At 36.7% G+C, this 24,701-nt stretch overlaps 1 protein-coding gene and 1 pseudogene across 1 annotated transcript; both read left to right on the top strand.

Moving 5' to 3' along the window:
- Window positions 1-750: 750 nt before the first annotated feature.
- On the top strand, window positions 751-24,580 carry LOC135708697 (uncharacterized). The gene is made up of 5 exons (XM_065230802.1): window positions 751-1,014; window positions 23,340-23,674; window positions 23,741-23,887; window positions 23,943-24,092; window positions 24,154-24,580. The coding sequence occupies exons 1-5, from the start codon at window positions 801-803 to the stop codon at window positions 24,568-24,570; spliced, it is 1,263 nt and encodes a 420-aa protein (XP_065086874.1). The 5' UTR covers window positions 751-800; the 3' UTR covers window positions 24,571-24,580.
- LOC135708704 (uncharacterized) lies at window positions 4,580-5,354 on the top strand (annotated as a pseudogene).
- Window positions 24,581-24,701: the final 121 nt, after the last annotated feature.

The raw sequence follows: 24,701 nt of genomic DNA, 5'->3' as shown, positions 1-24,701 counted from the left end.
GTGCAATTTGCCCGATATTTTATTTCTCCATAATGCCACTATTGCTAAAAAAACAAAATGTAGAGATTTTCTCACCGCTAGAAGCAAGGTTTGAAGAGAAATCGACGATTTTTAAAAAAAATGTCCATACCGCAAAGCTGGTTTATCCACCACTGGCGGGGCAACATCTGTCGGATTTGATGGTAGAAACTATTACACAATAGTGTAGCTCCTACCATATGAGGGTTTGCTTTGTTCGTCAGCAAAGTAATCATGGTGAACAAATTTGGGAATCCTGAACTCTTAATATTCTTTCAATAGTGTCCATATATATGCATGAAATAAACACTGAGGTACTCTGATTAATAGATAACAGCTACCTTATCTTCTGCCGTGCAATTCTGAATTGAAGCTCCCATCTATAATGTACTGTAAAGTCGCCAAGCTGACGGACGCTGTGAGTCGCGAATGATAGAATCAACTTTAATGACTACCCTACAGAATAGTTCAGTTAATTTTTATTGCGTCATCGTGTACATTTTTCGCACTACCACCAAATCACCACACATCTGCTTTATGATACCACTCATACGACTCAATCAATTTGTTTGCGCGATAGTTGTAGCCACATTTCAAACGGCAAGCTACGCGAGATAAAAGCTGCAATGAGTTTCTAAACTATTGAAAGTCTGTTCTATACGGTAAATTGAATTCTTACACAGCCGAATCCAACAGCCGCAGTTGATCTTCTGCAGTTGATACGTTCGGGTGTGTCCGTCTATACCTATTAAACGATACACTACTTAACAACATCTGAGATAATGGTTTCCGATGGAGATAAAACTGTTGACCAGCAACCAACGAAAATTCCCGATTGGTTGAATGAAACGTTTTTTGAGGACATCTTTGTCGAGAAGCAGCGTTTAGACCGGGGCAAGTTCAAGGTGAAGATCAACAGCACAAGTCTAACGGGTGGTGCTGGGGAAAATTATACATCGACACTGTATCGGGCCAATGTGGATGCCGTGTGTGACGGTAAGTGGTGGTTATCAATAATAGTTAGTTACAGAATGAAGTGACTTGCTTGAAATGTAGGAAAGGTATAAAATACTTCAAGAGTGCAGCCTATAGGCAACCGGTGAACACTCGTGTTTATTTCAGTTACCGTGGGGACGTAATTTGTGATTATCTCCGGTCTCTTTCAAATTGTTTATGGACGGTTCTTACATTTGAAACGACGTTTCACATTCATCTAAGTGATGGCCGATTTTCATTCGAATAATCGATTAACGAACCAAAAAGTAAAATATTTGTAATCGGTTATAATATAACCGATTACAAATATTTAACTTTTTGGTTCGTGATTTTATCATGCCGATACGTATAAGCATTAAATTCTCCAGAGGATCATCACCGATTGTTTCCAACATGTGCTGCACTGTCATTGGTGGAAAAATGATAGAACAGCGAACAAAAAATAATCGATTAGTTGTCAATCGAGTAATTAAAAATTGGGACATCTCTGATTTTGGTGTGATTGTTTTGATAAAAAAAAGTGCGCAAAATACATTCTCTCGAATAAACCGTATTTATGCATTGTAAGTATATTTCGATGTTATACTATGACACGCATAAACCATTTTATACTAAGTTTGCATTCTCTCCCTTTATACCGACCTTTGCGTCGGTACGGAGACTTGCGATTTCGCGTAACTTTTATACTATTTAGATTTCAATATTTTTTTCAATGTTGCTGATTGATGAGCGAAGTCGCGATTTGAAACCGACAATAATCTCCACGGGAGAGAACTACAAACCAAAACTGTCTCTGTTCATCAGTCACCTACCGCTTCAAGAGAAGAGCGAAAGAGTGCCCTTTACGTTTACGCCTTTATCCGTTCATTCTATGAAATGCACAAATCCAAGCCGATACCGAGGAAACTCGGGCACTGAGTGAGTGCCGCTCGAGTTTCAGGTGGCTTGTATCACTGATTGACTGAGTCAATGGTTGAGCAAGATTTCACTGGTTATTATGTACGGACACGGAACGGAGACACGGCAAAGAGAGAGAAAGTTTTTTTTCTCCTGCCTGCCGCGGTCCGCGTTTTGTTTCATTGGTGAAGCTTATTGTTTTTATTCTTAGGCCGACAACATAGTAGAAGCGATTCGAAGCGATTCGATTCGTTGGCAATAAGCGGAGCGCTTGCGTGAAAGCACCCTCTATGAGCGTTCTATGGGAATCGCCCAAACCAGCCATAGTGAAAGCGATGCGAAGAGGTGTAAAGCGTTCAGCAAAGCGACAGAGCTGTTCGTGTTGTGTTTTGACGCCTTCGAACGCAAGTGGAGCGAAATATTCCTCATCGGATGAATCCATGCTGAATAACAAATTTGAACAAATATTTTGCACTGCGCGCGCGACTGTAATGTTTTCAAAAACGCTTTCACTATGTCATAGGTTGCTTCGCTTGCCGCTGCATTTCGCTTTGCCAATTGCTATCGCATCGAATCGCTTCGAATCGCTTCTACTATGTTGTCGGCCTTACTGATGCAGATTTTGCTGTCTTCACCCACTAAGTAATGCTCACCTAAATTTTGCTGCGGGGAGGCGAAATATTTTGCAACAAATGGACGGTTTTGCGCTAACGAGGCATCTTGAGGGCAGTGAGGGAAAGATGGACACTTTCTGTTTTAATCCAAAAAATAGTGTCGCATAAAATTTAATGTACTAAATTTAGTGCTTTAGCTCACGAAGTGCTTTGTTTTTAATTTATGAAATGTTGCCCACATGCAGAGTTTATAGCTACCGGAAATCCTTATATGCCAAGATGCAAATCAGGGTTAGAGATTGTTTTTAGATTTATAAACAATAATAATTAAATAGGGGCTTTTCATTAATTACATGGGCTGTTTTGGGGGTTCTACACAGTTTAATGTTTTTAGTGCATATTTTTATTGGAAATTGTATGAGCTGTGGACATTTTCCATATCTCTTGTCCCATAGATAACTACAGTAGTCTGGGGGCAAATTGATCACCGGAATGAAATTGATCACTATGGGATGTGTTTTTGGTTAGCTTATAGCATATTTTTGGTGGTAGATATAAAGACAATTCTGATAGCATTTCATCGTGAGACTCCAATAACTGCTTTGACGAATTTTCAAATTTATTGAAAAGATGTTAAAAATCATCAAATTTCATCACTCAAACAAGTAGTCCTAGTACAATAGAGAATGATGCCATTAACTTGAATGCGGTATTGTTTGTTAAAGAAAATGTCTATGAATCAGAGTTATGAAAAAAAAAGTATGACAAAGTATTAAAAATATTGAGGCACCGTTATAATTGATTAATTCGAACATCAAGGTCAAACAATACTTGCATACTTTATTTAACTGGTTTGTTTAAAGTCCACTTCTTGAAATTCAACCTTACATAGAGGAATAATGCCACTCCTACATTAATAAACAAGTTTAAAAAAAATCGAGCATCCGGCATAATTTTGGAATTTCAATCTCCGAAAGTTTGTTTAAAAATAGTTTTCATTTCGGTGGAACTCTTGTTCCATCTGCACTCAGAAATACTGCGAGTCGTACATAGTTTAAAATTTAATCATTTTTGTCATTCGCGAGGTTTACAACCAGCATAGTTTAAAAAGTATACTATCTTCACCATATACTTTAAACTAAGCCCGATTTGTACGAGAGAAATTTTTTCAGTGTATTCGTCGTAAACATAATCAGCACCCCTCCATGCGCGCGAGCTGTCATTTCGATCATTTCAGTTTGCCAGCAAGCAGTGTTTCGTTTCTCGGTGACAATTTTTAACCTGAAATTACAGTAGGTAAATTGATTTTTTTTTAATGATATTCCATTATACCTTATGTCCTTTTATTATAGGTAACCCTCAAGAGTGGATTCCAGATTTTGTCTGGTTTATCTGCCTCCTACTAAGCCAGCCGATCGGTCCCTCTACCTGGACGATCCCGTATGTTCCGGAGAGATTTCTCTTCGGTTGCATAGTTTTCTGCTGACGTATCAAGGTAAGTCTCCTTTTTAATCAAATTTAAGTAGGATTAGGAAAGAAATAGATCTATGTTGATTATTTATCTTTGAATATTCCAGCATGGAAAGATTACACCAAGAGCTTTGCGAGGAGGTTACTGCTAGGTTAGTGGGTAAGTATGTCATTGGAGGTCATGCAACTTAATAGTGAATTTGTTTATTCCCAGGTTGGAACCAGTTCCAACCCAGTGCGAACCCAAACTTTTTGTCAGTGCGAACCTCAACCCGTGCCAGGTTATAAAAACAAACGATCAAAGTGACGTTTGCTAGTAAACAAGCAGACCCTATCTTGATACCCGATCCAGGTTGGAACTGGATAATAAACAAATTCGCTATAAGTTTCGTTATGATGTTCACCAAATGAACAATAATCATACTTACCTGACATTAACCCCTATGATAATCAAATGAACAATAATTCTTACAAATTATTTCTTTGTAAACTTTGTAAACACAAATTGTAAGGCCCTTTCCACGAGAACCGAAGCACGCCAACACAAATCATCATCGGTTGGGGTAATTCTTCCCTTTCCGATAATGGCATCGGTTTGCGTGGGCGTACTTTGATTCGTGTGGAAAGGGCTGTTGCTAACAAAATCTGTTGTGCCGTTTTCAAGGGTTACTCCTGAAATGTAAGATTGATTGCATGATGCCATTATTCAAAATGTTTTGTTTTAATTACTGCAATTTTTCTTCAGGTTCATTGCGACTTCGAACTGATGTATCCGGATAAAGATGCCACCCAACCATTTTCAACCATCGTACCTTTGTGCCTCATGCTGAACCACTTTTACGACGAAATTGCTTGTGGTGCGTTCATTGTGATTGAAAATAGTTATTTAATTAATTTCAGTTTATGTTATTTTCAGTTGGAATACAGGCGCTACTAAAAATTATGGCAGAGCTTACACACCAGGGTAACGTCAGAAAAGCAGATCCTACGAACCTGCCGCCCTTGGAAGATTTTGCTTCAGTGTTCGTGAGATGGAAGCAGGAAGCACCTAATGATGAAATCGATACCTCAAGTGCACCGTTAATTTATTGTGATACGCTTGCCTTTGCGGAAGGAATGTACTATGTTATTTTAGATAGGAGCACAATCGCATGCGGACCAGACTTTTTCTAAGCGTTAGATTTACTATTGAAGATTTACAAAGTACTAAATGTAAAAGTGCCCAGTAGAGCGAAGAAAACGCTTGATTTTTTTTTTGATGTTTTTGTTCACAAGATTCTTAAGTACAGTCGTGTAACGCGAGTCAATGATCTTTGCGCACATCTATCTAAAGCTGTTAAAACACTTCCACAGGCTTAACCGGTCTAATCATCTTCCCGCGACATTTCTTAAACAAAAATTATTTCGAACATGATAAATTTATAGAAACTAAGAAAAAAAAATTGTAAAAAATCAGTAGTAATTTCACTGTTTATTGATAGATTCACTAATAGACCATTTAGTTGAAACATAAAAAACTAATTACTTCATAATCAATACTTCATTGTACAATATTCTAGGATTGTCTAGGATTCGACATAAAATAGATGGAAAACAGGAGAAAGAAAGGATAAAATGTAACAAGTTAAGTTATGTTTTGCACCAAAATAAATGCAAAAAATATAATTGTTTAATTGGTTAATCAGTAGTTAATAACATCGACATATTGAAAATGTGACTAGTACAAAAGTGCGCTTCCCACCTTTGCAAGGGAATGGCCCTCTTAACTAAGTTACATTTTCAATTTGTCGGTGTTATTAGCATATTTATCCTTCTGGCAGATCGAAAACAAATCTGGGGGCGTGGAAATCGTTTCTGGGATAAACCAGCATTAAACTACGCATGTTTATTCAAAAGATATACTATGCTCCTTATATTTCAAGTTTATACTAGGCTCGTTTTGTTGGCAACTAATTGAAGCCTGGGGTCAACCAGGCGAATAGCGTTTTAGTGTGACTTTTATACTAGTTAGTTTAAATTTTTTTCTGAGTGTGGCCCTATATTCCCCACCCCTATGTAATAATAAGTAACGAAAAATCACCCTTTCCCCACATACGTTACATAATTTGTAATGCAAATCACAATAGATTATTTTATATTTCTTTTTCAGTTTTAAAAATAATTGTTTCTGTACTTACCCAAATGAATAATTTCAACATTCTCATTCTCATCCATGCATTGTGCGTTTATTGCAAAAATGTTGTGACCCCGACGTGACACTGAATCTATTTTCAGGTTCAACAGTCGCCCCTTTGCACGCTTACTAATAAGTTGTTTTATTTCCATTGCCCCTTTATCTACGTATCCAGGTATAACTGCTTCAACGAACAGGTAGACTCACTCTGACTCAATTTGTCTCTATCAACACACTCTGACTCAGACCTCGAGTTAGATGCATGGTGAATCAGAACGACTAAGCTCAATGACTGAGAGAGAGAAAGTCTGGTTAGATGAACACATTCTCAGCATTTGTCTGTTCTCCCGCTGAGTTGAGTCGGAATATTTTTGTTATTGCCTCTGTCCTATTCGTAGTGAGAGCCTGGTTGGGAAATGAACATTGTGAGTTGTATCTCTCAAATACTGGTACTGAGTTTTCATTGATGCGAAAATTTGCAACATTGATTTTTTTAGTGTAGTATTATTTTGATGATGATGTTGCACCAAATGAATAAGATGGTGATAAGACGGTGCACCAAATGAATCTCTATCACGAAGCGAATTTAGCACAGGTCTAATGCATATGGGTCATTCCGCGCCAAGTGTCCGAGGTAGTTGGAATTGACCTTTTTCAATTTGAATAACATTTAGAGGGGAAGTTTATTCATTTTTTGTGCTGATCGGAACACTCCTCGGTTAAGGGAGTTTTTCAAGAAAGCACTACATTCTTTTGTTCATATCTCCGGAACTAATGAAGCTACAAATAGCAGTCGGTACTGTTAGTCAAGAAATCTAAATATGCAACTATTACGTCTATACAGTGTTGCCATAAAAAATTAATTCTCGTTTTGAAACTTCAAACGCAATATTTTATTTACAATTTTATGGCACCATCGTATTCTCCATCCTTTTTTTTACATAAGAAACATTTAAAGACAAAATTATGCATTATGATGTAGCATTATGCATGTTTTTCTCCGCTTAGGAACTTGAACTTCTCGTGGTATCACTGAAGTCCCTGTATAGTTCCCCGTCATAGTTGACGTCGGGTCGTTTCTTGAATGACTCTGCCATCGTCCTCATATCCTCTTCCAATTTGGTTATAACTTCAAGCTTCAAGAGCTCTATGGTTAGGCTACCTGCATATGCCAGGACGTCCATCACCTTTCAAACCTTTACAGGAACCTGACCAAAGTCTTGTTGAACTGCATCACAAAACGATGACTGCAAATGAAATATTAAATAAAATGAGTAACATGAGTAGTCTATTAAACTATATTGAAACCATCAACATACTAATCAACATAGTAATTTTATCACAGCAATATGAGTATGTAAAGTGAATATATATTTTACTAACCGTACTTGACGAACACTTCAGCAAACATTTTGCACTTCTAAAGCATAATGTTTGACATCGATATGAAAAATGCACTAGCAACCGATGTTATAACCAAGACTTGATATAATCAAAATTACGTCAAGATAAAAGTATTTGTAAATACTTCAAAATACTAAACACAGATTCAATAATACTTAACGAGTATTAGAACTAAATTTTAGAGTGCGATACCTCTAGCGTATTACAAATTCAGGATTGTGGACTATACCGATAAGGAGTGGATAAAGGGCGAAGAGGAAGCCAAGCGGCTGGCGCTGCTGAAGGTAAATCACTTGGAAGAAGTAAGGAAGTGGAGGACACGGATGAAAGCGGATGCTAAACTCAAGTCGCTTACAAGGAAGAGTTAGAACAACTCATGAACTATGTCCCTCTTAATAATTTAACAAATAAACTATCGGAAAACAAAATAGGGTAAATTTCTAGATGAATATGTGTCTGACAACAACACTGTGCAGCCGTCCGTTACACTGGAGCGAGGGCTAACCGAAACTTGCCTGTGGTTTGCCAGTTTGATCGATATTGAATTTCACCCTAGGGGCACTCAATAACCTTTAACTCCAACGCAGGCAACGGCTGTAATTAAATTAATTCCATTAACTACTGCTTTAATTACATTAATTACACAATGTAGAACATTAACTACTTTTTAACTCCATTAATTACAGTTGAAATTTCGTAACTAAAGTACATTAATTGCATTTTCAATACTTTTAATTACATTAATTACGGAAAGATAATTTTAATAACCGTCAGTAGGGTAGAGCGCTACTTCGTCGTAATCGCCCATTTCCGTTCTATCGATCAGAAAAGATCAATAATATCAATGATTTCACCGTGCACAAATCAATAATAGGTTTGTTCCGATGCGTTAGTTCATTAGCTACAACATAAATCCTGTTAGAGCGCATTGTATGAATATTTACGCTCATTGTTCTCAAAACAAAAGAAGCGCTCCTAGCGAATCCCCTTTTTCTACGTTTATCCGTAGGACGAAGAAAATCTAATGGCGTTTCAATGCGTTAGGACGGAATTGCAACTCGTAGAACGAATTTAGAATCAAGAAGCAGTGTTAGATTTTAGACAATATCTCAACAATTTGTGACTCTTTATCAAATCCAACGGTACGTTTGGAAAGGTGAATAAATTTGCAAGTCATTTTGGATAGAAATTTTCCATTTTTTGCTTAAACTCGTTCAGAAAAGAGAGGTAAAGCGCGGGTTGTGCTTAGTAGGACGGAAATTAGATCAAAAACCCTACAACTTCAAAACGCATTAATTACTTTAAGTACTTTTGTTTGCATTTTAACTTCAACGCAACGGTTCTTTGTATTGCGTGCCCCTCGATTTCACCTTGACGCCAGGCAGTTTGGGAAAAGGGATCTCTTTGTCAAATACGTTGATGGAAAGACCTACGCGGAGTAGACCTAGCTCGCTAGCTGTTGACCTTCCCAAAATCGATCGTCGACCCTTGGGAACAACGATGAGCTGCGCCCCAACTGATGAAGCTAACTAAGACGTCTTCCAGGGTCAAGGCATGAATTGATAAACGCTGATTAAAATAAAACTAACGAATTCAACTTTATTAAATGCTCAAATGTTACGACGACGGTAGCCAATTCAACAAAAGTGTACTCAGACTGGATTGAACCTTGCTTTTTATTGCGGTAGGTAGAAGCACTCCGATTCAAGTGCCGGGCACAGCTGTGGATTTTCGGAACTCCAACGGTTGCAACGCGAGCACTTGTTTCGCTTGCCTTTGCCCAAGCTCCGTTGTTTATTTCTGTGACTGTCTCTGGAACTGATTGCCGTTGGATTGTCGGCTCCTCGATAGCTAACATTGGATACTCTGTCCATCTGAGTAAATGGTTTCTTACGTGCTCCGGAACTAGGACGATTTCCGTGACCTACCGCTAAGACGGCTTGGTCGCTTGACCTGCAACAGACGTTTGAACGCATCCTTGCTGCCCTGATGTTTGCCTGCAGGTCTTCTCCAACGGCGAGGAATAAAGCTTTCACCAGCTTATCCGGTTCTCTTTTCTGATGCAATGATGCAGCGATTTCAAAATTCTTCACGTACTTCATCCATTCCTCCCACAATCGATTTGAAGGTAGGTCCTTTGGGAACGGGCGCAGTTGATCCAACATGATACTTTGGCCTACAGGTTGAGAATCTCCATTCCCAACCTGATCGCCAACAATGTATCCCCAGTTTGGGTTATTCGATTGCGACGCTTTGCTTTGCTGTTTTTTTTTTCAACAATACCCTTGCGATATGTATGACTGCGTTTTCAAGAACTTTTAGACGATGGGCTGTTGGCCATGCGGCCGTTTGATATTTCTCTGCTACCCGAGCAGATTGTATCATTATTGGGTGAGCCTGTTCCACCGCCGCGGTAACCCACTTAGCTTTTGAGGATGATGAACGTGTGTCCTCATCGTCTGACTCAGCCGCAAATTGTGGATCTTGAACGCTCTCTGAAGGCATTCGTGCATATCTTCCCGCCATGTTCTGAAACAATTGACAAAACACGACAAGATACGGTCAACCGAATATCATCTTTTTTTACGTGGCAATACGTTTTTGGCAACATATTAGGTGCAATTTCAAAAAACGAAAATCAACCGCGTTACGAAAAGTGGACCAGTGTTGACCACTTATAACTCTGTAAATAGCGAACGGATTTTAATTCTAAACAAGCCAAATTTTCTAAAAATCTGCTAAAATGAACACTATATCAATTTTCGATAGGTCACTATTGAAAATTACACAAATCCCAACTGTTGCAATAGTGATCAAAATTATCACCGATTGCCTGCAAAAAGCACATTTCAAAATCGAATTCCATTCGGTCGGAACGGTCCTTATTCAATCACCGTGTCATCAGCAGCAGCAGCAGCAGCAGTGCTTTCGGTGCATGGCGTTGAACATTGTTTTCCAGTACACATTTTGAATATTGATACCGAGCACGTATTTTTTTTGTAAATTCTATGGTCGTATCTTGGATACAACCTCTTACTTTTTTTTCTTTGACCAATAAGTTTTCAAGCAATGTTCAAGTCAATTATTCTATTATGTCCACTCTTATACACCAATCGTACTAGTCGTCCCGAGCTAGTGTAAATCTTCGATCATTCAAACCGAATAATCATCATGCTGGTCGTCTCGACCCAGCGAATAACTTGGCTGGTCATCCCGATCCAGCTAAAGATGTGATGTACATTCCAACACATCAATCATACCAGTCAGCGGTGCCGGTGGTGTAGTGGTAGGCGTGATTACCTCTCACCCCAGCAGGTCTGGGTTCAATCCCAGTCGGCGCCGCCAGGATGTTCTGAGGCATAACATCTCTGATCACGCCTTCCTTCGGAAGGGAAGTAAAGCCGGTGGAGACTAACGATTCTAAATTGGCTCACTACTTGACTAGCCTATTGGTTCCAAGCAAATCGATTAACGTACTTCATTCTAGTCGAAATTCTAGTGCTACACGATGTTTGTTTTGATTCGCTATGAAAGTTTGACAGATAAAATGAGGGGTTCGTGGATTTTCCTATGTTACGAGGGGTGCATCGATTAGCTTGGGATCGAGGACAATACCAGAGCTGAACCAAAAAGTTGAGCACGTTTCTTCGGGACCTTCTAGTAGAGTTACCTCTATGGTAAAGCCGTTGATCCCTGGTTCATGAGTTGATGGGTCGATACGTAGGGTCCAGGTGTGGGAGCTGCCTTCCTTGCATCGGTAGCATTGGTGCTCAGCACGGAAAACAAGATCGAAGGAAAACAAATCAAGGAAAAAAAACTTTTTACTCTTTATTTGTTTCAAATTCAAAATAAATTACATTTCATTTTAACCTAGGTGCTCCAGTTACTACAGTAACTGCCTTAATTGTTATGATATATATCTAAGTGTTTTTACATTGTTCCTGCCTTGGATATTCAGTATTTTAAACAGGTTGTCTAGACTGCATGTCGGTATAACAATTGAAATCTTAAAACTAAAAACTAAAACTAAATCTTATCTAAGTATAAAAAGAATTAATCGTTGCAATTGAGGATTGCATCGATTTTTGCCTGAAATTATTAATTATTTTGTTGAACATTTGTTCTAAAGTCTCAACATTCGAAATTCTATGTACTTCGGTAGTACTGTACCAGGGAGGCAACTTCAAAATCATCTTCAGAACTTTTTTTCTGAATTCTTTGAAGTACTTTTTTCCTGGTAGTGCAACAACTAGACCATATTGGCACAGCATAAAGCATGGCCGGTCTAAAAACTTGTTTAAATATTAAAAGTTTATTCGTCTGTCAAAGTTTGGATTTCCTGTTTATAAAAGGATACAAACCTTTTGTATATTTGTTACATTTGGCTTGAATGCCCTCAATGTGATCTTTAAAAGTAAATTTTTGGTCAAGCATTAATCCAAGATATTTCACTTGGTTTGACCAGGAAACTGTAACTCCGTTCATAGTGACTATGCGACTACTACTAGGTTTCAAAAAAGAAGTTCTAGGCTTATGTGGAAATATTATAAGTTGAGTTTTGGAAGTGTTGGAAGAAATCTTCCATTTTTGTGAATGAGAAGATAAAATATCTAAACTTTTCTGCAGTCTGCTGCAAATAACACGAAAACTTCTTCCTTCAGCGGAAATGCTTGTGTCGTCAGCGAACAAAGATTTGTGACAACCCTGAGGCAAATCAGGGAGGTCCGAAGTGAAAATGTTATACAATATAGACCCCAGAATGCTACCTAGAGGAACTCCTGCTCTAACAGGTAGTCGAATAGATTTGGAATTTTGATAATTTACCTGCAGAGTTCGGTCAGTTAACTAATTTTGAACTAATTTCATAATATAAAGTGGACAATTAAACTTTTTCAATTTAGCAATCACACCATCATGTCAAACACTGTCGAATGCTTTTTCTATGTCTAGAAGAGCAACTCCAGTTGAGTTAAATCGTTGAATTAAATTGGTAACTTTTAAAAGTTGATGAGTAGTTGAATGCCCATGGCGAAAACAAAACTGCTCATCTGCAAAAATTGAGTTCGTATTGATGTGAAGCATCATTCTATTCAAAATTATCTTTTCAAAAAGTTTACTTTCGAAGAAAGGAAACTTTTTGGACCGTAGCTAGAAGCTTCAGCTGGATTTTTATCCGGCTTCAAAATTGGAACAACTTTTGCATTTTTCCATTTATCAGGAAAGTATGCCAAATGGAAACATCTGTTAAATAATTTTACCAAGAAAGACAAGGTACTCTCTGGGAGTTTTTTGATGAGGATATAGAAAATTCCATCATCACCTGGAGCTTTCATATTATGAAACTTTTTAGATATAGACCTTACTTCGTCTAAATCAGTCCCCCAGGAATCATCAAAAATATTTTCCCGAGAGTAAATATTCAGATAATCCCGAGCAACCTGATTCTCAATAGGACTAGTGAGACCCAAACTGAAATTATGGGAACTCTCGAATTGCTTAGCAACTTTCTGAGCTTTTTCCAATTTTTTACCATCTTCTTCAAGCGCTAGAATAGGCTTTTGAGGTTTTTTTCAAAAATTTTGTGAGGGTTTGGAACTCGGGTCCAATTTAGACACAATATTTTCAAAAGTTTTGTTTCGCAGGGCAGAGAATCGCTTTTTAATTTGTTTTTGCAAATACTACCAGATAACTTTCATGGCAGGATCACGTGTTCTTTGATATTGTCTCCTACGGACATTTTTAAGACGGATCAAGAGCTGAAGATCGTCGTCTATTATAATTGAATCGAATTTAACCTCGCATTTGGGTACTGAGGCAGCTCTTGCTTCAACTATAGAAGTAGTCAGAGATTCAAGAGCATAATTAATTTCATAATTGGTTTGCAAAGGAATGTTTGGATCGAAGTTATATCAACCGGTGGAAATTAACGATTTTAAATTGGCTCACTACTTGACTAGCCTATTGGTCCCAAGCAAATCGATTAACGTATCCCATTCTAGTCAAAACTCTAGTACTACACAATGTTTGTTTTGATTTGCTATGAAAGTTTGACAGAAAAAATGAGAGGTTAGTTGATTTTCCTATGTTTCGAGGGGTGAATCGATTAGCTTGGGACCGAAGATAGTACCAGAGCTGAGCCAAAAAGTTGAGCACGTTTCTTCGGGACCTACTAGTCCTAGAATTACCTCTATGGTTATATTGCATAAATGTTCGATATTGCTCCCAATCAGCTCTATGGTAATTGAAAGTAGAGCTGTTGGGATTACAAATTATTTCTTGGGATATTTCAAAAGTTACTGGAAGGTGATCAGAACCGAAGTCAGCATGAGTAACCAATTAGCTACAAAGTCGACATGAATCAGTTAAGACCAAATCAATAGTTGAGGGATTTCTCGCAGAAGAAAAGCATGTTGGGCTGTTTGGATAATGGATGAAACCTGCGAAACAATCATCAAACAGAATATTACCATTGGAATTGCTTTGAGCATTATTCAATGAGCGGTGTTTTGCATTAAATTCAGAATTTAGACCTTTTGCTGGCCTACGCATTGGAATGGCAAATAGGCAGCTATAAACGTAAGTTGTCCAAATTTTGTTTCAACAGAAACTCCCAAAGTTTCAAAAACTTTGGTTTCAAATGAAGAAAGAATTTTATGTTTGATTCGTCTAACGGGTGTTCAATAAAAAATGAGAATGATTTCAGTGCTGTCCAGCGCTCTTGTGAGAGCGTCGCGACGAAGTTGCGTAGTACGGCTGACCCTTCTCCAATATTCATTGACGTGATTTTGAAGAATAAACATTATGTTTATAATAAAAAAATACTGCATTCGTTGAATTTTTTTTTATTACTAGCTATATGACTGAAAAAATTCTCATTTCTTGAACACCCGTTATTAACAATGACGGCAACGCCACCACAGGGTCCATCAAGCCGATCATTTCTATAAATGAAATAATTTGCGTCCTTCTTAACCTTATGGTCAGGTTTGAGGAACGTTTCAGTTATAACGCAATATGCACGTTATAAACTCTCAAAAAGTTAAATAGCTCGTCTTCATTATCTTTAAGAGATCAAGCATTCCCATTTAAAATGTTTAATGCTTTAAAATCTATTACTGAATTTCAAAGTCATGTTGCACACGCCGTTTGCTGTCGGCGGCGGCGGCGTGGCGGCGTGGCGGCGTGGGTCAGCGTGAGAAAAAAAAAACTTTCCAAACCACTCGCACATAGACAAATAGTTCAGATTACTCAAAATCGCTAAAACGTAGGTCAATCAAAGTTTCAGTAAATTTTCCGACACTTCCCGGGAAAAAACTTCTGATGATGATGATGATTCCACCTCTTACCCCTTTAAAGGTTTGAGTTGGACGATTTATTTTTAAGATAATGATATATGACATTTTATCCAAGTTTGCAAAGAAAATCGAACTGGTTACAGTTACAGATATAAATTCCCTCTAGAGTTTACAGTTGCTTCACAGCGATATAAATGTGGAAAAGCTCAGGCGTCCACCTCTCAGTTCGCCATTTGTCTACCTAAAATATTCATAAGTATTACAAGCTATCAAGAGCTGATGAAAAATCAAAAAGCATCCCATTACACTAGCAACCCCGTAATCTGATGCTATCATAATTTTCAGCAATGTCAGGAATGCTCACGAACCCCCGACATTTGCCAGAAAACTACTAACTACTAAGTCAAGGCATCTTCCAGCCCCGTAACGTGGGCAGATCACCTTTTCGTGGTACGATACGGGATGTAAGATCTACTACCGATTCGTAGTCTTGAGAGTCTACTTAGAGAATGCAAATCTTCATTCAAGTGTAAAATGGCATCATCTAAATCCTTAGCTGCAATGAATAACACAGTATCATCTGCAAAAAGATTAACGTCGAAAAACCGTAAAACACGTCGCAAGTCATTAATATACATAATAAATAAAAGGGACCCTAATACACTTCCCTGGGGCACTCCAAGGTTATTCTCCACGGGACTGGAAACAGAATCATTAGAAACAGTCCTTTGAGTTCTGTCAGAAAAATAGCTTTCAAACCATTTATATGCAGTACCGTAAAACGGGGTTACATTGATAGTTTTTTAAAGTATATTCTAAATATTGTTTACAGCAATGAATGTTTTTCAAATTTTATAGAATTAATTCGTTAGTAAAATGTTTAACAGAAATAAAAGCATTTACAATATTTTTTTAGTTTTGTGACCGAACTTCAGTATTTTGATTTGGGGTTACTTTGATAATGCTCGATGAATGTAGAAAAAATGCGTGAAAGTCAAATAATTGGAAAATTTGAATGAGTATATATTCAGAAAACCTCATAAGCAATAAGAATACAACATTGAATATGTTATGGCTCTACCAGAAATGCATTTAATAAATTATGGTTTGAGTGGTTTTTCAACCGGGCGAAAAACGCGAAAATTGTTTTTTTTATATGTTTGTAAAATATGTTACACATACAATATAAAAACTATAAACGATATCAAAGGAAGCTACAATATGGATCCAATACTTCTAATTTGTAAAAAGTGCATCTTTATATTATACTATCAAAGTTATCAATATCAAGATTTACGGTACTCGTTATTCCAAAGTGCTTGATTGATCTTAACAATAAGGGCCTACACAGCAAAAAAATTATTTTGATGTCACATCAAAGCGGATGCACTTCAATTGTGTTAAAAATATGGTGTAATATTACTTACCAAAAAAGACAAAATTATCGTAAATACAGTGCATCATCTGACATTACGCTGCTTTTACCGCATTTGTTTATTTTTGTGACCATACAAATTACATGAAATTTTCGACATGATTGAAGTGCATCCTCTTGGATGGAATATCAAAATTTATTTTTTTCTGTGTAGAAATTGTTTCAAAAGCGCGTTTAAGATTCGAAAAAACAGCAAAAATCGTATCTTTACACTCCAAGTTATTTTTTCACTTCGTAAAATACCAAATTCAACGTGGTTTTACAAGACTGACCTTTCCGATATCCCAATTTTCTGGTATCACCAAACTATTACTATTTAAATACTCCAAGCGCTGGCCTTTAGCAACAAGTTCTAAAATTTTCTCTAATGTGTACAACCTGTTGATGGGACGAAACTCTTCGGCTTTAATCGTTCCAGCAACTTTTTGAATAGGAACCACTACACTGAAACAAATCGACATGTACCGTTTATTGGATCCATCTTATAACATAGCAATGTCAGCAGATTTATTCATTCTATGTGATGATTGATAGATTCCATTGGATTATCACTTAAAAGCTATGACTGCGATATGGAATGATTTCTATCGTAATTTCACATACTTAGTACTTGATAATACTTTGCTTCGAACGTGGTTAGCGATAGGTAATAAGTATATGAATATTGTTTGATATATTTCATGGTGAAAAACTGTTGATATGTCATGGGTGGGAACAGACATCTAGAAACTAATGGAAAATCATATAAGTTTGCTCTATGAGAAAATCCAGTAAAATATACCTGTTTTCATGATGAATATTGCTCACTAAAATGTATATCTTATAAGATAATGATGTATATTTTATTGGAGTTGCTTTTAATGATTTTTGACGTTTGTTGATATGTCGCGTGTAAACAGACATGAAGAAACTATTGGACTGTCATTTAACTTTGCAGTATAGGAAAACATGTATATCTCATTGGAATAGCTTCCTGTGATTTTTGAGGTTTAAAGATTGTAAACAGATCCATCACAATCATTTAATAGTCATATAGATGCATATCCAGGAAAGAAATCCAACAGCAAACGTTTGTTTTTGCATGTTTTTCTGGGCTGAATATCGCTCCCAATAAAATACATCTTACATGATTGTTCTTTATAAATTATTGAAACAATTTTCAACGATGTTATCGTACACTCATTAAAATGATTAGTTGAACTAAATACTACTAACAACAATGATACTGTTTTGAATAATCTTTGTTTGTTTCCGGAAAAGAATGTATTGAGATTGAAAAAAAAATATGATTCTACTGCAATATTTACTTTGCTATGATTCTAATTGTAAGCCTTCTACACGGCTAATTCAGATTCCAGCCCTAGTACTCGAACTTCATGAACCAGTTACATCAACTTATATAATTTAGTCGTTGATTTATTGCACACAGGTGCATTAAGAAAGATTTGAACAAACCACACCACCGAAACGGAACATAAATTTGTCAGTGCTATTTGTCTTCACTCTAGCAAAACAAGCATAACGTTGCACTGCATTCCATGTCGGGAGAGCTGTTCTTACTTCATGCTATTTGAACGAGCTCAATCTTGAAGTCAGCCGTGGCCCAGTGAAATCGAGCGCAGAAACCGAAAGCATCACACCTCAACAGTCCTTGATCGAATCCCAAATCAGCTACAATAAAAAAAGGCACAACTGTGAAAGCTCCCACTGCCTGATGTTTATTTTTCGATTTATTTTTATAAATCGATTAAATATATGTGTCAAAAGAAGAAGTAAATTTCATGTGATTTTCACACAAACTTTACTTCGATTGATTTATGACACATATATATTATATTGTGGTGAAAAGTGTAGCTTATGCTTATGGGTTTCAAATCCATTTCAGTTAATTATTATAATTTGATCGATTTTCATTTATCATACGACGATCATATAAAAGTTACCAAATTATCAGCATTGTAAATGTATCAGATATTCATATAGAATTTACCTGGCACATTTTCAATCATATAATTTTCAATGGATTATCTTATAGCGCAAATTTATAAGATTTCCACATAACAGGAATATGTCATATTGGTTCAGTGTAAGGATTCCTTCCAAATATGTGGCACATGTCCAGTTTGCAATGAATCATTAATAAGGTCCAGCAAGATGTGGCCAATGACACACGGGAAAAAAAGAGTTCCCATATTCGTGAACCACAGCCGTGAACCATAGTTCACGGTGTATATTTGAGAAAATTTTGTTCTGGATAGTTGGCCGTGACTTTTAGTTCACGGTCCGTTCCCGTTTTCGGGAACAGATTTTTTTCCGAGCATGAAAGCAATCTTGAATAACTCTAGCATTAACATTATCTACTCCAGCCGATTTTCCTAATGAAAAACAAATAACTCTAAGTTCATCTAATGTAATCAAATATAAAACTACTATTAACTGGCAGTTTTATTGAGTGACCTACGTCACAGAACAGATAGGTAACATGGGAATCAGAAACGGAGGCATTTAAATTTCAATTGGTAGTGACACCTAGCGGTGGAGAGAACGCTTTTTACAATCAAAATTTATTTACACTTAAACCACCTTTTACCATTTATACCAGCTTTACTTGTATATAAAATTCACACATACCCAAGATTCATAGGAAAGGTGTGTACACTTTTGTTAGTGCTTATGTATAGAGTGTCTGTAGGAAAGATGAGAACATCTTATTAATTTTTTAGATTATATGCTTGTTTTGAATTCTTCTTCTTCTTCTTCTTCTACTTCGCATTTAAACCTATTGCTTATCGCATATAAGCTTATTGCGTGCTCTAAGCTTAGTGTTCTAGATACACTTCCACAGTTATTTATTGAGAGTTTTCAATGCCGGTATCATTTTACATTAGCATAATTGTGTGGCAAGTACAATTCTACCGAAGACATCATATCAAGAAGACTGAAAACTTTTCCAGAATCCAGAAGAGATACTGTGGCGCTGCACTTATTCTGCCTCTATAGTTTATTAGCTCTATTACCAAAACATACGCAACCAAAACAAACTGCGGTGAATAAAGCTGTTCTGCAGTATGGAGATTTTAGAAAAATCGGCAATTTCTTTTCAAACATTGCTTCTTGGTATGAGCATTTTTTTGTTTAGTAATAGTGACATTATCGAGGGGTGACACATCTAAATCTCAATCCTAGATGCTGGAAAAATCTAACGCTGGGAATCAATCTACGTAAAATATTTTACATTTCAAGCCAAGCCACCCCAAATATTTGTGTATGCTCAGATCACTTCCTATCCATAGATTTCATCAATGCTTCCTGAAAAAGCAGAGGATAAGTAAAATGCTAATTGTGGAGTGGGGCGATCACATCAAAGAAAAACAGTATGTATGATTTTTCTGCTAATTCTAGTATGATTATCATAATTTCGTTCACTTTGTTATTCAAAAACACATTTGGAATAAAACATATTCAAAGTTTAACGATAGAAAATAGGGGAAATGTGGGATTCAGCACTTCTTCACCTACTATCATCTGCGGGTATTTATTTGCATCATGTTCCAATGCATTGTTCTGCAAAAAAATAACACTCTAAGACTTCATTTACTCCCCTGGCGATAAAAGGGAAAGAAATGCCGAAGCCAACATTCCCCCTAATTAAAAAATATCCCATCCTGAATTCTCAAAACTATATTCAATACACATGCAGATCGCTCTACCTGTACGATGTTAAAATATCTTGGGATTTCAGAGGATATGTCAAAGAAATGGCAGGGAAACTCTCTTTACTCCAATGGCATTTCTCATGGCCGTGTTCGTTTGTGTTGAAAAGCAAAACCTCTTCCTTCTTTCACTTTTTATGCGTAAAAACCGTCGTCCAGAAAAAGCAAAATGATAATGCATTTCGTCGTAGAAAAAAATCGTTCCATTCATGACGGATGACCCCATTGTTTACGAATACGAGCTTGTAGCATATAGTGATGTAGCATATAGTAACTTGCCATCTCTTTTGTTCTTTCAGTCCTCCTGGTAGCAGTGGGACGACACCACACTCGACATAGGAATTTCCGTTGACGAGAGCTCCTTAACTCTTTACTCCCATGGAGAAATCTCATATGTGGCGCCTTGTTACCAGTTTTCCCAGACTTTTCGATTCATTACGTGTGTGATAATATTTTTTACATTCCTTTGCTTAATGCCTTTGATTTATTGATCGTTAACATGTTGTCATGTTACATGTAACATTTGTATGCTAATCAGTACATAGTGGCTTAATCCAAGGTTAGTTGTGTACTAGGATTTCATATTTTTCTTTCAATCTGGCATTGCTGGTACTGGTATAATTGACAACAAGAATCGTACAGTACTATCCTAATATTTTGATCATGTGAATCAAATGAAAACTTTACCGTTTTATTAAAGCACGTTAATTTAATTTTTTACTAAAGATTGCTAGTATTGAAAAGCCAAACGCAACGGATTATAATTATGTTATGCATGCACAGCTTATTTGACACATGATCTTTATTAGCATATTTGTATAGCTTTAGCTTATTAGTGGATTTATGAATTAAAGGAATAAACATGAGTAGAAATTCATCAAAAAGTATTTGAAATTATTTATTACACACAAGAGGGTGTCAATGGAGTCAGATTCTAGTTTTGTTTTGATAGTTAATATTTTTGGGCTATTTAACATGACGTAAATTACAAATAATACACGCAGTCGTGACCCGCAAATTATTAAACTTTCAACAGTCGCGCTGGTGCACTTGATGAACGTGCAAAAAAGAAGATAGTACCGTTATTTGGGGGGTAAATTGTGCCAAAAACACACAATTTTAAGTTCCGTTCCTTATCAAATTCACATTTTTGCGAGGAAATAAGTTTTAAGCATGCGAATAATTATTCATAAATAATATATTTACGACTGTTGAAGAGATGGTCGATTTAAATCAAAATTTCATTTTACTAAAAAATCTATAAAAACTGGACAATTGAAATTCCTTATGAGGAATTTGACCATAAATCTCAAAATAAGTAAATGCAATGTAACTATGAGGAGTACATTTGGAATCATAATGATCATAATGTCAATCGAATATATGAATAAGGATCACATTTAATCCATGTCTATCCACATAAAAGTGTGTTAAAATATGTGATTACCAATGGACAATTTTAAACAACGCTTTTAAAAGGTATTTATGGCACTTAACTTTTGAACACTATTTAAACAAAACAACATGAAAATTTTATATACGCTTTACCTCAGGAGTACAAGCAACATGATTTAGTCTTCATTTTCTATATATTCCAGATATTTTCAAAACTAAACATGTTTAATTTTTGGCCCAATGTCACCCCCACTTACGGTTTATGATAAAATCACGTATTACGGCAGGTTTTATGAGTCAAAAATTCTGAGACTCCTCTTTGGCTCAAACCTGCAGACAGATCTTTTGAACTATATCATTTTGTCCGCACATGGACTTTAAACTTTTACGTTGCGTTTTCCATGTTGTGTAGTTGAATTGAACAAAAAAATACACCATTTGCTTGATCATAAATGGTTAAATGGCGGAGGCATCGAACCTTATTATTACCATACAGAGTCAGAACAGCAAGTGGTATAGTTGTACATATATACATAGTTGTTACACAAACACATTTGCAATCACCATATTTAAAAACGAGACATTTCACCAACATCCCATCAAATATGTTTATAATTGGTTCAAACAAATTATGATACTAATAGTGATTTTATGCAAAGTTATACCCTATTCACGTATTCAAACAAAACCGCTAGAATTACGTCAATAATGATTGTTTTAGCCAAGCATTAAAAAAAAAGAAAATTTAATTTTTGCATGTTCAGACAATTAGGAGCGTACTGTAAGAAAAATATTTTAACGGTAATTATACCAATTTATACAAGATTTTAAATCATCATGTGCACTGCGAAATGAAAATAGAAAGGAATAGCAAAAATAACATGAAAAGCATGAACTCAGTTTCAGATTAAACCGTTTGCTCTAAGTTACCTATCTGTTCTGTGCTGCTGTAGAGATCAAATATAAGTCAGGAGGAAGACGAAAAGGCACGTGTCATCCGGGAAGACCGACTAAGCAATGGGTACAATTTGCAATTAATTGGTGAGGCCGTTATTTGGCTGCTGCTGATGAGAATCTAGGATTTACAATCGTTTACAAACTGTTCCATGCGTTCGTCTTGGTTTTCTTGCAGGATATCTTTAAATTTTTTAGAATCTATTCCTTCTGATGTTACTGCTTTCGTGGATTCTAACGGGTTTCGTATTTAATTTTCTTCGGATTGAAGGTTTTCAATCCCGATCCAGAATGTTTTTCTTGCCCGGCATGGCGGTACGGCGGTTTTTTATCTCCTTTTTTTAAACAACAAAATAACAATCGAATGTAAACATTATTTTTCAGTGGTGCTAGAATTGATTAAAACATTTGTTTATCATGCGATGGAAGGGTGTTTGTGGGTGTTTGAAGTGCGTCGACGTATCTTTCTGTGGGTGTTAGCACAATGTGACAGAGTGACCCCCTACTGAAAATTATTTTTATAGATGTATTATCATTTTTCTTGATTTCAATTAGTTACCCGGTGAGATAACCTCGATCGCACATGATCAATTTCGGTTGTTGCTGTTTGGTAACCTTTTACGTTACGCTACCTACACCCTCCCAACTCCCCTTTTGCTGCGCCAGTGATCAGAATATTTAGCACTGTCTGATTTAAAAAATATATCAAAAAGACTATGAGCTTCGTTTTCTGAGCACACTGTTATCGAGCCCATAGCATTTCATCTCTATTTTTAAATAAAAAATTGAAGCAAAATAAAGTACACAAGTACCCCCAAGCACTGACAAGGTAATGTAATCGCACTTGTTTAAAATAGTTACAGTGCACCAAATGCGATGAAATTTTGGTTTTCAGCTCCATTTTTAATGCAGATTATGAATATGCAATCACCTCTAAAGATCCCAATTAACTGAAAAATTTAATTTACTCATCAGATGGCAGCATTAAGTCTCTCATTGTCATAATCAAAACAATGATCACCGCTCCAGAAATGAAGACTTTCAGCGTATTTACTCGGGAAAAGCACTTCTACGAAGAGACACTACCGGCGATGGAACGAATGTGGGCAGAGGCAGGCGAAACGGTACGGTTTGGCCCTCGTTGTTGGAAAACCAATGAAGGCGAAGCGGACACCATTGTTCTGGATGATCTCGGCGCCGAGGGCTACAGCGTGGGAAATCGTCATCTGGGTGCCAATTTAGAACACGTCCACATATTGCTCGCAAAGCTCGCCAAGTTCCACGCAGCTGGTGCTACCCACTACAGGAAGGTTGTGACCGGTTCATGACTATTACTTGTAGTAACTCTTCTAAAAGATTCGTCATTTCTATTCCAGAATGAAACGACGTCTTCGCTTTACGACAATATTCTTATTAAACCGAACGGAAAAGAATTCATGGAGAAATATTTGAATACTATAGCACCGGTGTTCCTGGAATCTCTTTCGACCTCGTCGGGTCATGAACGCTACATAGCTAAATTGGTATGTAAAAAATCGATACGATGATTAAAATTTGATTTTTGTTTCGATTTTTTAGGAAAAAAGCACTGAAAATGTATACGAAAAGCTATCGGCGGCACTCACTAAAGATGACTCGGGTTTTGTCACTCTCTGTCATGGAGACGTGTGGACCAACAACCACATGTATAGCTATCATGGATCTGGAGCTCCCAAGGATGTTTTACTGGTTAACTTACCGACCGAATATCAAATTTTGTATAATATAACAAGTGAATTTCGATTTCCAGATTGACTTCCAAGGTCCGTACTATGGCTCACCGGTTGGAGATTTGTTCTATTACATTATAAGTTCCTCATCGTTGGAGTTGAAAAAAAGTACTCAATTTGACGAGTTGATACAGTATTACCAAAAGCAGCTGGCTAAAGGGTTGAAGAAGTTGAACTATCCGGGTGCTATCCCTAGTTTGAGAGACATACAGATAGAAATATTGAAACGAGGTTTCTTTGGAATGTATTGCTTGTATTCAATTCTTCCGATAGTCTTGGCAGACAAGAGCGACAATGCCAACCTTGCGGGACTTATTGGCGATGATGAGGAAAACCATAAATTCCGGTACGACTTATTCAATAATCCATTGTTCCACGAACATTTGAGGTCTCTGTTTAAAATTTTTGATGTAAGAGGGCTGCTGGAGTTTGAATAAAATAGACCTTGATTCAGTGAGGTTACTTCCTGAGTAACATTATGTAGATTATCCTAAGTCCGAACCATCCATCTTGAATAACTACATTTATTTTGTCTCTTAATCTTTTTTGTTATTTGATTAGACTGGCT

This window comes from Ochlerotatus camptorhynchus, unplaced genomic scaffold, assembly GCF_037179485.1.
Source record: "Ochlerotatus camptorhynchus isolate MF236.1 unplaced genomic scaffold, CSIRO-AGI_Acam_v1.1 ptg000332l, whole genome shotgun sequence".
Classification (NCBI taxonomy): Eukaryota; Metazoa; Arthropoda; class Insecta; order Diptera; family Culicidae; genus Ochlerotatus; species Ochlerotatus camptorhynchus.
This window is presented reverse-complemented; position numbering and strand designations above follow the sequence as displayed.

Excerpts from the sequence above, each read along its gene's own strand:
- LOC135708697 (XM_065230802.1), top strand. The coding sequence starts at position 801 with ATGGTTTCCGATGGAGATAAAACTGTTGACCAGCAACCAACGAAAATT. Across the intron at positions 1,015-23,339 it reads TGTGGATGCCGTGTGTGACG|ATGGCAGCATTAAGTCTCTC; the intron begins GTAAGTGGTGGT and ends TTTACTCATCAG. Across the intron at positions 23,888-23,942 it reads AACGCTACATAGCTAAATTG|GAAAAAAGCACTGAAAATGT; the intron begins GTATGTAAAAAA and ends TCGATTTTTTAG.